The sequence below is a fragment of the Ochotona princeps genome, chromosome 18, assembly GCF_030435755.1.
Source record: "Ochotona princeps isolate mOchPri1 chromosome 18, mOchPri1.hap1, whole genome shotgun sequence".
Lineage (NCBI taxonomy): Eukaryota > Metazoa > Chordata > Mammalia > Lagomorpha > Ochotonidae > Ochotona > Ochotona princeps.
In genome coordinates this window covers 14,317,901-14,333,825 of record NC_080849.1, presented here as the reverse complement: position 1 = coordinate 14,333,825, position 15,925 = coordinate 14,317,901, and the positions used below count along the sequence as shown (strand labels likewise).

General features: G+C 41.3%; 1 protein-coding gene across 2 annotated transcripts in view; it reads left to right on the top strand.

Annotated features, from left to right (window-relative positions):
• WDR7 (WD repeat domain 7) overlaps positions 1-15,925 on the top strand; it is a 300,266-nt gene that overhangs the window by 236,101 nt on the left and 48,240 nt on the right. For both annotated transcript variants that reach the window (XM_058677108.1, XM_058677109.1), the window contains one exon: positions 1,444-1,543. In XM_058677108.1, the coding sequence (XP_058533091.1) occupies positions 1,444-1,543 (100 nt within the window). The remainder of the gene's footprint in view (positions 1-1,443; positions 1,544-15,925) is intronic.

Genomic DNA, 15,925 nt, shown 5'->3' with positions numbered 1-15,925 from the left:
AGAGAGGACTATGGCATTCCCGAGCACATCAAAACCTAGTAGGGCCCCATAAAATAGTGTCTCCTATGTGAAGGCTGAATTGTTCGAAAAAGGAGAAGTTTAAGGATCGAAGCTTAAGGATGAAGTATTGTTTGCCCCACTGCTTGGCAAATCAGTAGAAAACGGAAGTTTGGAACCAGAAGATTGGTTTTCCAGATGTGTAGTGGGTGTATCAGGGTCCTGGTTTCTGTTCATGCCAGTGTGGCTTGCTCACGACTTCCCTGGCTGCAAACTGCTCACACATTGACGCATCTTGTCTCACTCAGCCTCTCTTCATGCAGTGCCAGAAATGCTCTCCCACGCCCCGGTGGTGTTTTATTCTAAGTACCCCCAAGAAAGTATTAAAAAGAAATGGTACCTTTTTTCTGTCATGTTGCACCTCTCCATCTTCCCTTTTCAAAAATAATAAGAAAAATTGATCATACGGAATCAAAGGGGAAAGAGGCAAGAAATGAGTGGGAAATGTAAAACCTTCCTCTCTATTCTTGGTGGACTACGTGTTCATCTGCACAACTCACACTGCAGCCATAGCACTAGAGAATGGGAAAAGATGTGAAAGATACAGTATCATACCTTAGTGTGTCTCTTAATTTGTATTCTTATTTTCAGAGCTTAGTCTTGTAGACAAGAAATCAGCTTGGCAAAGTATAAATTAGGAATTCAAATTCTTAATCCAGTTATGAAAACAGATCTAGAAAAATGTAAATAATAAATCAACTGACCTTCAAACCATCCTCCCTAAGTCCTATTTTTATGCAGTTCAAAATAGCTGTCAAACATACTTAATCCGATTGGCTTGAGCCATAGCTGTCATTTAGATAAATTGGTAAATATGGAAAATCTTGGAGATTTGCAGGATAACTTTTTTTTCCTGGTGAATGGCTTCTTAATTTATTCTAAATTCACTGATGTGAACTTAAGCATAAAATCCATGTAGTCTTTCTGATTTTTCTGACAGAACAAATATTTTATTCCTTAATAATATAGTAAGTTATGAAAAGATAATTAAACTGGACGCATAAGCCTTTTTATCTTTCCATTTTTCTTCAAACAGAAGTATACATGTGATAGCCACCACTGCTAAACTGAATGTTCACACTTAATCATTTTTGGTTTGGCTTCAAAAATTTAAGGGTATTTGTGGTTATTAAGTTGTTTCTGCTGAAAGTAAAAATTAAAAGATTCACGCGATGCTGTGCAACATTTTGCTTTCCGTTGATTTTTAAGAATTACTGAAAATAAGACATTACTAATCAAACCTTTTTGTAAACCCTTAGGAATGTTTGTTTAGAATGCCATTGGAGCCAGCTTCAGTCTCTGAGGTCTGCTGCTTTCTGTCTGCTTCCCTGTGCAGGTCATCTCACCTGGTTTTTATTTTTGTTGTTCTTGAAATGTTCACTTCAGGTTCTACATGGTCAGCTATTACGAGCGGAATCACAGGATAGCGGTGGGGGCGCGGCATGGTTCAGTGGCCCTGTACGACATCCGGACTGGAAAATGTCAGGTAAATAAATCATTGTGACTTCCTCTCCATAAAGTGTGGAAGTTATTGAAAGGCGAGAGAGCCTGGCACTTCACCAGTTGACGTGCTGAGCTGCTGGAACATTATGGATAATGCTAAGAGGATCAATAGTTTAATGAAGGACTCAAAGAATATAGAGCCCTACTGTCTCTATTCACTGGGCTTGAAGGGCTGCCCCAGCTGGTTCAGAACAGGGCCCAGTGTAAAGTGCCACCGCTTAGGAGCTGTTTTACAAAAAGGCTTTTTCTTCTTAAACCAAGTTTTCTGATTTTATTATTCTCTGCTGTGTGTCTCCTGAAAAAAGTTTGATGATGGCTTTTTGGTGACACAGATGACAAAAAAATTATTTTTCTGTGTAGAGCAAATGAGATACTTGAGAATTATCAGACAATATTCCAGACAGAATTCATCAAAAAAATCACAGTAGCATTTAATCTCATACTATAAAAGCAAAGTTAATGATATACTTGAAATAATGTATTGCAAAAAGTAACATTATTATACTTTTAACATTTTTTATACTTTCATAATACTTTACTGCTTATAAAAAATTCCTCTTGATTTTCATGGATATTGATCACTTGAATTTAAAAATTGTACCAGTTGGCTAGATAGGCCAAGTCCAGCTCCATTTTAGAAATAAAGGAATCGATGCTCACCATTTTAAATCCCTTTATCCCAGAGTCACACTGGTAACATTTTCCCATGATAAGAGCAATGTGTCAACCTGAATCTTCATAATGCTTACATGATATTCCACCAGTCTAGCATATTTTAAGGACACGACTGTTAGTAAACAGTGCTTCATTTACAAACACACACGAATGGAAGTATTTCAATACAGAGCACATTTGGAAAAACGTGCTATGAAGAAAACATATTAAGAAGTCTTCCAATACAGGTCAATTAGACGATCCCTAGTCAAATCAAGCAAAATAGTATAAAACACTGTTTCCATGTCAAAATTCTTAAAATTCAGGGGATACAGACATTAAAACAGATAAAACATTTTTACCCAGAGTTCTTCAAACTTGGTTCAGTCCTTGTCATCACTGTCTTTGCTGTCTACTTGCAAGTCAGAGTAGCTGAGTCATTAAACAAATTATCCAGAGCATGTCCAGATTGCTCGAGACTGGCTTCATTCTTGGCAATGAGTTATGCGATACCAAAGCATACGCTGTATTGCCTTTTGCAAAGTGATCACTGACTCATGGGTCAGAGATTCACAATAGCACTGAAATCAGTATTTCATTCAATGAGAGCCAATTTTACAGTTGGGAAGAGGCACAGGTACTGGAGTCAGAAGGATTTGCTTGCCTGATACACATCTATGGCACTTTAGATCTCAGCTGAAACCTCACTGATTCTTGAAGAATCTATTGGAATCAACTTACAGAGATGATTTTATTAATGAGAAACGACAGAGATATGACAGAAAAAAAAACCATTAAAGTCGGTGGGCTGGGAGTTTAGACTTGTAATTAGGATAATGGTTAAGATGTGTGCATGTCTCACATCACACTGGTGGGAGTGATGACTGGTTCTGGCACCTGAGTCCAGCTCCCCGCTATTGCAGACTGTGGGAGACGGTGGTGATCACACGAGTCACAGGGTAGCCACCGTTCCTGGACTGAGTTCCCAGCACCCATCTGCCGTTTCAGGCATTTGGGGAGTAAACCAGCACATAGGAACTCTCCCTCATCCTCAGTTTTCTGTCTTCCTCTTTGTCAAATGAAAAAAATATATATGTGTGGTCTATATTAAATAATAGTAAAATGTACTATGTAACAATCATATAATCTATAAAACAGTGTAAACAGTATACATATAATTAGACAGTTCATTTGGCAATAAGAGGATCACAGTTATGTAGAAAGATGAGGCGTAAGCAGCTAAGTGGAGGAATCACAGCTGAAGGGAAAAAAGATGCAAGAAACAGAAAGGAACGCAAGGGGAAGGCCCAGAGCCTGGTTAGAGTCAGAGCACCCACCCAGTGAACAGAGGACTGTTTCCTGTTATCATCATTGGACTTGCTGGTGAAGACTGAAAGAGTAAACTTGAGTTCCTTTCCCTTACCTTTTGGCATTGACTTCTTTTCTAAAAACTCAGTTTTCTTTAGAACGGTCCTTCCCAACCTGAACAAAACCACGAGTAAAGGTGGCATACCAGTCTGGAATATGCCTTTTCCTTACATTAAAGATCAGCACACTGCAGCCCAAATCAGGCCTGTCTCATACTAAGTTTTGTTGGAACAGTCACACTCATTTACAAGGGTACCATTGAACAGTTAGAGTTGGCAAAGACCATTCGCGGTCTGCAAGCCTGAGGTATTTGCTTAGCAATCCCATTAAAGAAAAGGTTTGCTTGCCCCTGGCTGAGATAATTGAGAAGAGTTAGCTAATTTAATTAAAAAGGATCAAAAACGTTGAAGTGGGATGCGGTGGGTAAGAATGAACACAAAGTTGTACAGTTTTGAATCCTGTATCCACCAATTAGCTTTATGTCTTGGGACCTTCTCTGAGCTGAAGTCTCTTCGTTGTGAAGGGATAATAGAAACAATACCTGTTATTTCAATGAGATCAATGAGATGTATTCAAGTAGAATTATTCAAATGCCTGTTGATACTGAAGCAGACTTCTTCCAGGTTGCCATGGCATTAAGCACAAGAGTTTCTGTGTTGACATTGGCCATGGGAGAGACTGGCTCACTTCCCACTTTCACAAGGACAGGTGGAAAGTGGCAGTCTAGGAACAGGGTAGGGTCAGTAGATGGAAAATTACTGAAAAGAAATATCAGGACTGAGAAGTCCCTAGTTAATCTGATTAGATAGGACTATTGCTGCAGGCCAACCAGAATGGTCAGATGTTAAGGGCGGGACATTTTGACAGCATCACATCTAACAGTTAGTGCTCAGTAAATATAGCCAATTACTATCTTAAAATAAGCATGGAAATGCACTACATGCCAGTGAGCTTACACTCATGTTGGGGAATTATCAAGGTAAAACTGAGGAGCTGGGAGTGCTTGTAGGCCTGAGGCTGGGGGGTTGCGCTCCTCAGTTGGGAGCACTTTGGTGGAAAAGCAGAAGTATTGCTGCCTTGTGGATTTCCTTTCTAATGTCCACTCTGCTCGACTGAGTGTGGCGATCACAAACGCACTTGCAGGCCAATAGTTAAGGTCCCCGTGTGCTCTTGACTTTCCTTCTGTTTTGCAACCACTAGTGACTTAAGAATATACCTGACTGAATTGGCCTTAACTAAAAAAGTGAAAAAGTAACGAACTCCCCATGAATTGTTTGTCTTTCGTTGCTAGGCAGTGCGCCTACTCAGCAGGTGAGTTGATGCCCCAGCGCAGCAAGTGTGTGTGTGGTTGAAGCAGGGATGAAGGTGTTCCCTCTGGCAATGTTTGCTTTTAGTTTGTTTTTTGTTTTGTTTTGTTTTGTTTTGTTTTTTTTAATGGTGACATACAATTCCATTTAATCAAGACATTATCACTGATCAATTCACTATCACAAGCATTTAAGCTGCTTCCTATTTGGAGTATTGTAAAACATTATGTAACAAACGATGTTGTACATATACATGCACATTTTTCTATGTTATATATCTAACCACAAAGTATGGAATCACATGTTATGAGCACTTTGAAGCGTATTGGTTGTTGTCAGATTGCTCTCAAGTCTAAAGCTTTATTTACAATGCTCACATTTATGTTCATAAAATAGGCCAAACAATGTTTCCTACGTTTGCTTTAGTTTTTAGTAATAAGCTAGTAGTGTCTTTTTTTTTTTAACTTTTTTTTTTTTTATTAATTTCATTGCATTATGTGACAGGCAGGCAGCACTTCTCCCTGAGTCGCTTTGACTGCACTATTTGTAGTAACTGCTGGGTTCTTTGCCAGATTCTGCTGGGCTCAGGTGGGCTCGTTTTCCTTATGAAGTTTGTACTGTGTCACTTAGACATGATCAAGGCATTTACTTCCTTGCTGTGTTGTGGCAAAAGGCTAAGACAACAACAGCAGCAACAAAAAAAATTGATGTTTAATAAAAACTTTATTAACCAATAGTTTAAGTTCCTTAGGCCCCACTCTCGTGTCCCATAGTGTGTAGTGTGTGGCATGTAGTAGATACATAACAGGGGTGCTGAGTCCTTGAAGTGCAAAGTGCACTAAGAAACATGATGGCCTAATAAATGAAAACAGTGTCTTAAATTTGTCAAACTTTTAATTTATGCATAGTTCAATTTTATTATGTCAGAATCATATCATCTAAATCTTGTCTCTCTCAAGGGAAACTAGGGTATCATTTCAGGAACAGCATAGAAAACTAATGAGTTAAGAAAGACATGTTTCTGTAGTGAACCAGGATCAGGCCTGCTTCTGGCCAGATGATGAAGGGAAGAAAGTAGATGCCAAGATGGATTTGCATGCATGGCAACCATGGTCTAGCTGTAGTCCCTTGCAGAGCAGGGAGTAAATTCTGTAATGCTGGCATGTGCCTGTTCACACAGCTTGCGCCTACAGCGTGAGCGCCTCTGGCCTTACAGATAACTAACTCCATGTGGGGTGGGTACGTTGACCCTAAACTTCAGTTGTGCCTTTGTGAGAAGAGGCAAGCGACAGAACCGTGCATCCGTTCTTTCTTCCTTTTCTCCCAAATAACCCGTGGAAATCTTGTAGGAAGAGAAAGCATCCTCGAACTCTGTCCAGATCTGTTTCTGCCAATCTTTAAACCCTGACTTATTCCCTTATTGTGCTTACCTGTGTTCCTCAGGCTGCAGGAACTCACCAGCTAGTCCAACAATATTTTTATAGAAGCTTGTGCTGAGCATCTGCCTAAACTCAGAGGAAGACTGGAATAGTCATATCCACCTTAGCGCAAGTTGGGGCACTGTGAAAAGTTTGCAAGAAATGTATATTATAAAAATACTACCCATGGGTTTTGAAGTTTTTATACAAGATAAGATTATCTTTTAATTCCACTTTCCATGAACTTTCTATGGTCCCTCATATATGGAAGCTGAAGAAGATCACCCCATTGTTCTGTTTGGCTCTTCTGCCTTCTTTGTGCTTTTTTCCCAAATGCAAAGACTTTTTGAGGATGGTTGGTACCAACTTGTACTGTGTGTCTATTTCTACTTTATTCCTTATAACTAGTTTCATGAGACCTGGAGTTTCTGTTATTCAGAGGAGACCTTAGTTTTAAAAAAAAGAAGAAAGAAATTGTGTAAGTAAATAAACATTAGCTTCATGTTTATCCCGACTTTCTTTCCAGTTCAGTGAACTTGCCTTGACTTTACATACCTCTGTCATCTGTCTTGGTTTCCATTTTGCTATTACCTCATTAGCTGGATTTCTTGATTTCCCAGAGTATCTTATTGTTGATTCTTATCATTCCAGCTCCCTGGACACATTTCTTCTTTCATCTGTATTTTGTCCTGCCTGGCTATGATTCCACACAATAGTCTGCTCATTCCCTGAAAGCTGATAAAGCAAGTCAAAGCTGTAGCCAGGACCTATCCTCCAGTTCCATGACTTTTAATGATGTATTTAATGATAGTTGATATCCATTTCCTTCCTCTGAAAAAGTATAACTCTTTCTATGCTGGTGTTTATAATAGGCCAAATTTAATATTATGTCCAAATTTAATTACAAGTTATTTATTTCCTCTTACTGCTGGGATTCGTTCTTGCTCAGCTCCGTATATTAACTTTGTGGCTGCAAGAAGTGTAAGTGAAATTCTCTATATTTGAATGTCTTCATCTGTAGAAGAGATATTGTAATGCTTATATCATTTTTATAAAAATTAAAAAGAATAAATACACATAAAACAAGTTTCAGCCAACAGTAAGGCTTTAGTTAGCTAAAATAATCCTTTTAGGAAATGGAATGATTTGGCAAGATATGAACATATTCTCAGTATGGGATTTAAAGCATCTTCTGAAACGTCTGTGATACATTTAACTCTCACAGGCATTCTTACGGTACTTAAAAATATCCAAATCAAACTCAAGTTCAAGATTCAACAGAAATATAAGCACACACATTTATATTATCAAAAGTTTGGAAAACAGTGTGTTCTTCTCTAAAAAGAACAAAGATTTTGCTTCTCGTTAGGAGGAGCAACGGGCCTTGGGGATTTTGTGGACAGCAAGATTGATGTTTCTTTAAGGCCGAGTTTCGAGCCTCAGGCGCAGTTTTCACCAAGCAGAAGTCTATAACGCTTATACATCAAGGGCACTTATGTGGTGATTGCAAAAATTGCGGTGAGAATTGACTACAGTGCTTAGTCAGACAGTGACATTTTAGGTATTTTCTTCCTGCTCTCTGCAGCAACCGGCTTTATGGCAGGTAGTTCCCATGACATTCTGGAGCAACAGCCAGAAATATGGCATCAGGGGTGATAATAAGATGAATGGTTGGAGAAGACAATGGCCTCCTGCCACTGGGTTGAAGAATTGCCTAACAAGCTTCCTGTTTTAAAAGTGAAGCGGTGTTTAGAGAAGAAACTGCGAAGCAGATATCTGGAACAGTGGTAGAAATTAGACCACCCTCATCCTGAGTGTTTAAAAAATTTTAAAAATATTGGTGACTAGTCACGTAGGAAGAGTGCTTTGTTACTGTGCATGTGTCCCTTTGCTCCTTGGGCACATCTGATGTCTGCGTTAAGAGTTGGTGGCACGAGTCAAGAAATCTGCCCCACAAAAGGAAACTAAATCCTTAGTAATAATCTATGATAAATTAAGTGCTTACTAATCATCTGTCATTTGAAATACATAGGGCAGGGAGTTGTTTAGCAACCCAGCAGTTATTACAAGTTTTCAATATCTTTAACTAGGCTCAGATTGATTTTGATTTTCAAAACTTACTTCACTTCATCTACTTTTCCAAATGCCATTTTCTTTTCCACCTGACTGTCCTCTTTTTCCCTCCAGCAAATGAATAAAAGGAAGAAGAAAAGAATACAATGGGTGTTAAGCATAGTGGTTAAAACCTATTGAAGTGCCTTGTAGTATAGGCCCTGTTTCCAATTCCAGCTTCCTATAAGGTGTGGCCTGAGAAGAAGTGGGTTATGGCACAAGTGCTTGGATTCTTGCCACCTCCATGGGAGACCTAGATGGAGTTAAAGAGTGTAAAAGGCTATTTGTAGTTCATATGTATGTTTGTTATATATTTTTGTAGTACCCCATATTTAACAAATATTAGGTAGGAGAGTCATAGAACATTGGATTTATTCTGGATTCCACTGCTGTCAATTTTTTTCCCCATTGTCGGTATGTAAGGCACTTAGATCAAGGCCTGGCCTAACAGCAGTTATTTGACAAATCTGACTTGTAAGTAATCTGAAAACACATACAATGAGGACCTGAATGTCTAGTTTATGAAAGATTGTTAAGAGATGCTGATGGTGACTTAAAGGGTCTTGTCGAGGTGTGGTGGCTCCTGTTCTGTGGAGGGAAGGGACAGGAGAAGGACAAGATTCATGAAGAGTGTGACATTTGAGCTAATCTTGGGGTGGATGTTCTGTATGTACACACAGAGGAAGAAGACTTTCAAGAAGAGGATGAGGCAAAAGAGAAGCATCGTTTAGCTCTTGGTGCATTCTCAACTCTGTCAGGTTTCATTATGCTTGCAGAAAAGGTTAGTCAGGAGTGTGAAGTGAGGTGCAGAAGGCCCAGGGATAGTTTGAAATCAGGGTTGGCCTCCCTGGACAGATGCTTCATGAGCTAGCATGCCCACAGAGCCCAAGTTGGTAATACAAATTAATAAACAATAAGCCCTCCCGGTTCATTTTTGCTATTTTTGATAGCACCATCCAAGAAGCACTTCTCTAATTTTGCCTGTGAAACAGTAGTTGAAACCTGTAATGGAAGGCCAGCTCTTACCTAGCATTAGAGAGAGAATTGGGAGAGGAGGAGAGTGCAGCACACTGAGGATCACGTGCCCTGTGTAGGTCAGCCATGCTTCTGCCATGTGAAATCATGGACTTAGTGTTGCCTGAACTTCTCCCCCTCTCCCCCGATGAGAAGTTGGAAATCTGGATTTTTTCATTTAAATATCTCTCGATTTTGAACTGCTAGTGACTAATTGCATAAGTTTTTAGAGCATATCAGTACTGTGCTGGATGTATAACACTAAAATCAGAGAAGGCACTGGAAGAAGTTTGAGCAGAGGAGCCACATGATCAGACACTTAGTTTTGAAAGTTACCACCAAAATTGTTGGGGCTAAACTGAAGAAGGTTCGATCTTAAAATGCGTGATTGGCATCCGTGGTGGCTGGTTAAAGAAGAGATGTGAGAAGCATGACTTAACAGCAAGAGATTGTAAGCATACTGGATAGAGAGTGTTTGGAATACACATACACACACACACACTTTTCCCTTCTCTCTCATAGGAAAAATAGGCATACACAAAAAGATTTAGTTTAAGAAGGTATTTTTCAAATTAAAAATTATAGAATTATTTGAAGAGATTTGATAATTATAGGATTTTTCATCTGCAATAAAAGTCACAAAAGAGACTTTTAAGTAATATTAGTTCCTATAACAGAACATCCCGCAACTAGGGAAGTAAGCAGCCAGTGTTTTCACCCCAGTCTTCGTGGGGTGCCCTGCTGTCTTCTGAGACTGGACTGCCTCGGAAGAGAAGGTGGCTGCAGCCTGTGCAGAGACCACTGCCCTCAGGCCGAAAGGCAAAGGACCAACAAACATGAAATTTGCGGAAACCTGTTCCCTGGCACCAGTGACCAAAATTGGCTCACCTAGTCATTTTTGAATCTATTGCTGGTAGAGAGAAGGGCCCACTGGTGACTAATTGAGATTCACTCCTGAGACAGGAGAGGGCAATAAAGCTCCCTGGTTGGGCATAAGGGGCATCAAAAAGGTTGCTCATATTGGCTTGCAAATAGGTGAAAGGGATAATGGGCTTGATGCAGAGGCCTTAGAGCAGATCTGGGCTTGGGGACTTGCCTTTGCTCTTACTGTCTTTGACAACCAAGGACAAGTTGATACCCCTCTTTAAGCCAGTTTCTTTTTCATCTGCAGGGTAGGAATAATTTGAGGTCTTCTTGAAGATTGAGTTAACAAATGTAAGATGTTTAAGTTCACGTCTGTTAGATTTTAAGTGGTTGCTATGTGGTGGTGGGTTGATTAGTAGTCTTCTTTAAAGGGGAGTTTCTGATTATGAAAGAGAATATTTGGTCTACAAGCAAAATTCTTTGTCAACAGGAAGCATTGTCTAACTAAGCAGACACCCATAGGAAAATTATTCACAGTCTCAGCATTTCCCTTATTCTTTTGAGAGGGCAGAAGTCTGCAGACTCAGGAACTGTGGTCCATGCCAGTCCCTCTCGAAGGCCAGCACCCACCCCCGCACATCAACGCACTCAGAGCTGAAGGTTGCTTTTGTAAACCTTCCATGGCCCACGTCCCTCCCACCCAGCTCATCTGTGTTTTGGCTCCGCGGTCAGGTGGTAAGCAGCCATGCTTGCCAACCAAGTACCTGCTTAGACTAAGTTTGTATTCATTCCCCTGAATGTTTATTTAAGCGATTCTTTAGCTCTTTAATCTAGAATATTCAGTAGAGTGGAGAAACATATTGAAAGCTGAGTTTACTTTCATTGGAATGACAGGCGCAAGAAGAAGACATCTGTTGTGAGCAGCTACCACGTCCAGCACAAAGCTTCTGTCCTGTGTGTGCTGACAGTGGCCCTTTCAGCCATGCTAAAGCAGTTCCCCCAAGCCTCTGGAATTTCACTAGGTGAATGTCCCAGCAAATGACATTGTTACTGTGTTGGCTATAATTTATGTAAATGTGTTGTCACAGATGAATTAAAACTTATAATTGTAAATCTGCAAGGACACATCTGTAACTCACAGGGATTTATTACTGGGAGACATGTATATCAAGCCCCTGGAATTACTGCTTCCACTGTTGACAGAGGTTAAAGAAGGTAACAACTTACAGGCCATTATACATATCCAGCAGTTTGTCATTCATTGGTAGTAGTATGAATACAAAGAACAAGCAGATGGAATGTCACTCACCCAATGGTCTAACCTGTACATTTCTGCAAGAATGCCCTAAAGTATTAACGGAAGAGCACCAAATGGGGAGGCAGACAATTTAGCCGTAGCCCCATTTACCTACTTTGCTGGGTAGCTTCTTTGAGCCCATTTATCAGGTCTAAGACAGTTTTTAGATACCTGTTCATCTTACCTCAATACACTCTCCCATAGATTTTTTGAGATTGTAGGTATTTAACATTTATGGGTACCCACTGTGCATCAGACACAAAATTACGTTTTAACAGTGAAAGATAATTTTTACAACACCCTTATTTTTACAGAAAGATAATAAAGTGAGGATGATAAGGTGCTTTGCCAAAAGATATGAAAGCATTTTTTGAAAAATTGCAAAGTCCACTCAGCAGGAATAATGCCTGGTTGTGATGCCAAACCAGCACCTCCTATAAAGGGTGGTGATGTGTGTATTCATTTCCCATGAATGTTTCTTTCAGTTTTCAAGGTTATTTTATATAAATTCACTGAGCATTTTTGGCTCAACATTGTTCTGTCTAAACTAAGTGAAATGCCAGAATGACATAGGAAATTTCAAAATAAATTCTGCATTTGACTCTCGGGGCCACAGACCCAAGCATCTGCATTTTTATGGAGCACCCCTTGGTAACTCTAAGGTCAGAAACTCTGAGTTTCCTGAATCAAATAACAGACTGCATGAGGCGCAAATAACTCATGAATTATCATGCAGTAATATCTAAGCCCAGGGCCTACAGAATCAAATAACTGAAAAATAAGGAAAAATAACTTGCATTAGATCTAGAATTATAAAGACTAAAATGTAGCCTCAGGATTCGTGGAATTTGATGCTTTTAAAATATTCTTATTGAAAATACGATGTGACAGTGATGTAAATGTAAGCTAGAGGTGAAAAAAATCTTCATAATTCCATAATTTGATGTTTATACATATTCACCTAGTTATTTATAGATATTTGCAGTCAAGCTTTTTAAAAATTGCATTCTTAACTACTAAAATATGCTGTTAGCTACATCTTTTTAAGCCCCTCCCCCCCTTTTTAAAGAGAAAAAAAAAAAAGGAAAGGGGGTAGGGGTAGGGATGCCTCTTCCATCCACTGGTACACTACCCAGAATGCTCACAGCAGCCAAGTCTGGGCCAGACGGAGCGGGGCTCCAGTACTGTTTCCAGGTCTTACATATGGCTGGTAGTGGGTCAAGCAACTGAGCCACCATCTGCCACCACCTGGGGCATATATAAGCAGGAGGCAGAATCAGAAGTGGAGCTGCCACTCAAACCCAGGCACTCTGATGCAGGTTGCAGGTGTCGCAAATAGCATTTTAACCACTGCGCCAAACACCCACCTGTCTGGCCATAGTCTTGGCCCTTTGAAATATTACCTAAAACGGAGATCTTTCTGTCTCGACATTATTTCCACTGCCCTCAGCTGACTGGAGTCTACGGTGCAGGCTTTTTATCGTATCTGGGACTATTCCCGTTAGGAGATGCTAAACCACCCAACCAATACTGCTACATATATTCAGCCTTCTCTTTTGCTCCACAATCCCCTTTTTGGTGCCTTGTCTATTCTCCAAATTGCAACATGAGGGATCCTCTGTCAGAGGAAAACTATGAACGGAAGTTGTGTTTACAGAAGGCACCGGTATCTCGTTAACTCCTTGTAAGCTTTGTCCCTAACTGAAACATTCTCTACAACTGCTCAGATACAGTGAGAGTTAAGAATTTCCTAACCTATAGCAATCTCTCACCTTTTGGTAAGATCTTTTCAATGGCTGTAGCATCCATTCAAATAAAATATTATTCTGATAAATACTGTGTACTAGCACTTTGCTAGGGCTACACGCTTCCATTTGTTTTTTAAAAAATTTATTTTGGGAGCCTGGTGCGGTAGCGTAATAGCTAAAGTCCTCACCTTGTATATGCTAGGATCCCATATGGGTGCCAGTTCTGATCCCAGAAGCTTTCTTCCCATCTAGCTCCCTGCTTGTGGCCTGGGAGAGCAGTCAAGGATGGCCCAAAACCTTGAGACTCTGCACCCCTGAGGGAGACCCAGAAGTTCCGGGCTCCTGGCTTCGGACTGGCCTGGCTCCAGCTGATGTGGTCGTTTGGGGAGTGAACCATCCAATGGAGACTATCTTTCTGTGTTTCTTTTCTTTTTTTTTTTTTACTTTGTAACTCCTTTTCAAAGAAAAATAAATCGTATCATAAAGATTGTTTTTCATGTTATTTAAAAGGCAGATAGAGAGCAACAGGGAGATATTTATTCCTTCTGTTTATTCATGAGCCCAAAAGTCATTCCAAGCCTCTCTCCTGTGTGGGTGTCAGGCATCTGCATACCTCAGCCAGCATTTCCCACCTCCCCGGGTGCATCTGGGCAGGAACCCGGACTGGAAGCGGAGGAGCCAGGATTCAAACTAGGCACCCTGACATGGGATGCGGGAGTCAGCGTATTAAGCACTGTGCCAAATGCTCCTTTGCTATCTAATTATTGTGTGGAAACTCAGGTTTCCCCTGAGAACAAAACTGAAGAATGTTTTTAGCCGCATTGCTTTGCCAAGTTAGTTGCTAATCCCATGAATTTCTCAGAATCTGAGCCACTGCCATATTTTGGTAAATGATCAAGCCTGTAGGCTGTTCCTGTGTCCTTGATGATAAGGTGAAAGAAGAGTTCCCTCGCCAGCAGCCAGAGCTTTCTCTGCAGAAATCCACAGCATCCTGTGGTTCCCAGGATGTCCACAATCCACTGAGCCACAGGTTGAAGCCTTTGCTGCTGAGTCTGTGTGGCCTTCTGTTCTTTCCGCTGTCGCCTGTTTGGGTTCCAGAACAAACACGTGGACTCAGACCCCAGCAGAGCACTGGCTTGTGGCTTCAAGTCATGATGAGGCACAAAGAGACGAGGCTGTGTTACCTGGCACCCCATCTGAGCCTGTCCTCAGGTGCCCCCCCAGAATTGTCCTACCCATCTACAAGTAGAAGCTAGCGCCCCAGACTACTGTGGCGTGCCAGAAGCTCTCACAGGAAGTCAGGCAAACAATTGCCCAAATGACTGTATTACTGCATTTTGTGATTAAGGTCATGAAGAAAGCTATAGAGTCTGGTCAAAGAATATAAAACCAAAAGAATGAAAAGGATCACTTCAGCTCTTTCTGAGGAACTGAAATTTAACTCAAAATTGAGTGTAGTCAGTAAAAGGTAATGTGGCAAGATGTGTCTCAGCAAAAGAGCATATGCAAAGACCCTGGGGTAAGAAAGATATTTAAGGAACTGAGTGGGGAGTAAGAGGGGGAAGGGGACGGGAGAGATGGGCCGGGACGGGAGAGATGGCCTGAGCTGGCTGGCGGAGGCTTTGCTGGTCAGGAGGAGGAGTTGCGACAGTCTCCTCAGTACAGTGGCATGCCAATAAGCATTGCAGGCAATGGTCTTTTTACCGTGGTCGCTTTTACAAGCAGCCTTGCTGCTGTGTGGTGAAGGAGTTGGAGGCGGACACAAGTGGACCGGGAAGAACAGCGCTCAGCACTTAGGCTAGAAAGGGTAAAGTACAGACAGGCATGAGACAGTGAAGGCAGAGCGAGGTGGACCAGTTGAGTGAACTTGGGATGAGTTTGGTCTGGTAGTGAAGAGCATGGTGTCGAGGTTAATCCCCAGGTTCTGACAGGAGCAGCTGATCGGGTGGGAAACTCTGGGCGAGGAGCAGCTCTGTGAACTAAGGTGTGGTAGAAAGTTCAGTGTGTGACATTGCTGTGAGACCCCTGGGGCACAGGTGACACATCTGTGCTGCCAGAGAAACGTAGCTGTCATGGGCCTGCTGTGGATATACCTGCAGCAACAACACCAGATGAAGATGGGAAAGAAAGAGTGAGATACACCTGCCCTTCATGAGAGAGAGAGAGAAGCCTGTCAGATGGTCATGGGTGACTCCAAAAGCCATCTCAGGTCAGCAGTGGGGAGTGGGAGCGTTGGGGAGCCTGGCAGCAGTGGAGCCGAAGGGAGATCAGGGCTCGAGAGGTTAGGGTGGGGAAATATGAGAGGAGAGGAGATTTGCTGTGCTTCCAAGGATGTGGATTTTCAAATGTGCTCTAGAGTGCATACTGTTGGGAAACACCCACTACGGGCAGCAGGACCAGGAAAGGCGTTGGAAGAGACACGAAGGACACTGTTGTGAAATTGCCATGGGAAGATTGCTTCTCTGTGTGGTCTCTGTGTCGCCGTGCCCTAGCAGTATGACGTTGAGCCATTCAGATTTTAAGTTAATGTGAACTCAAACCAAGAGGCATAATGATCTGTGCAAGTAAGACTAAGGAACGGGG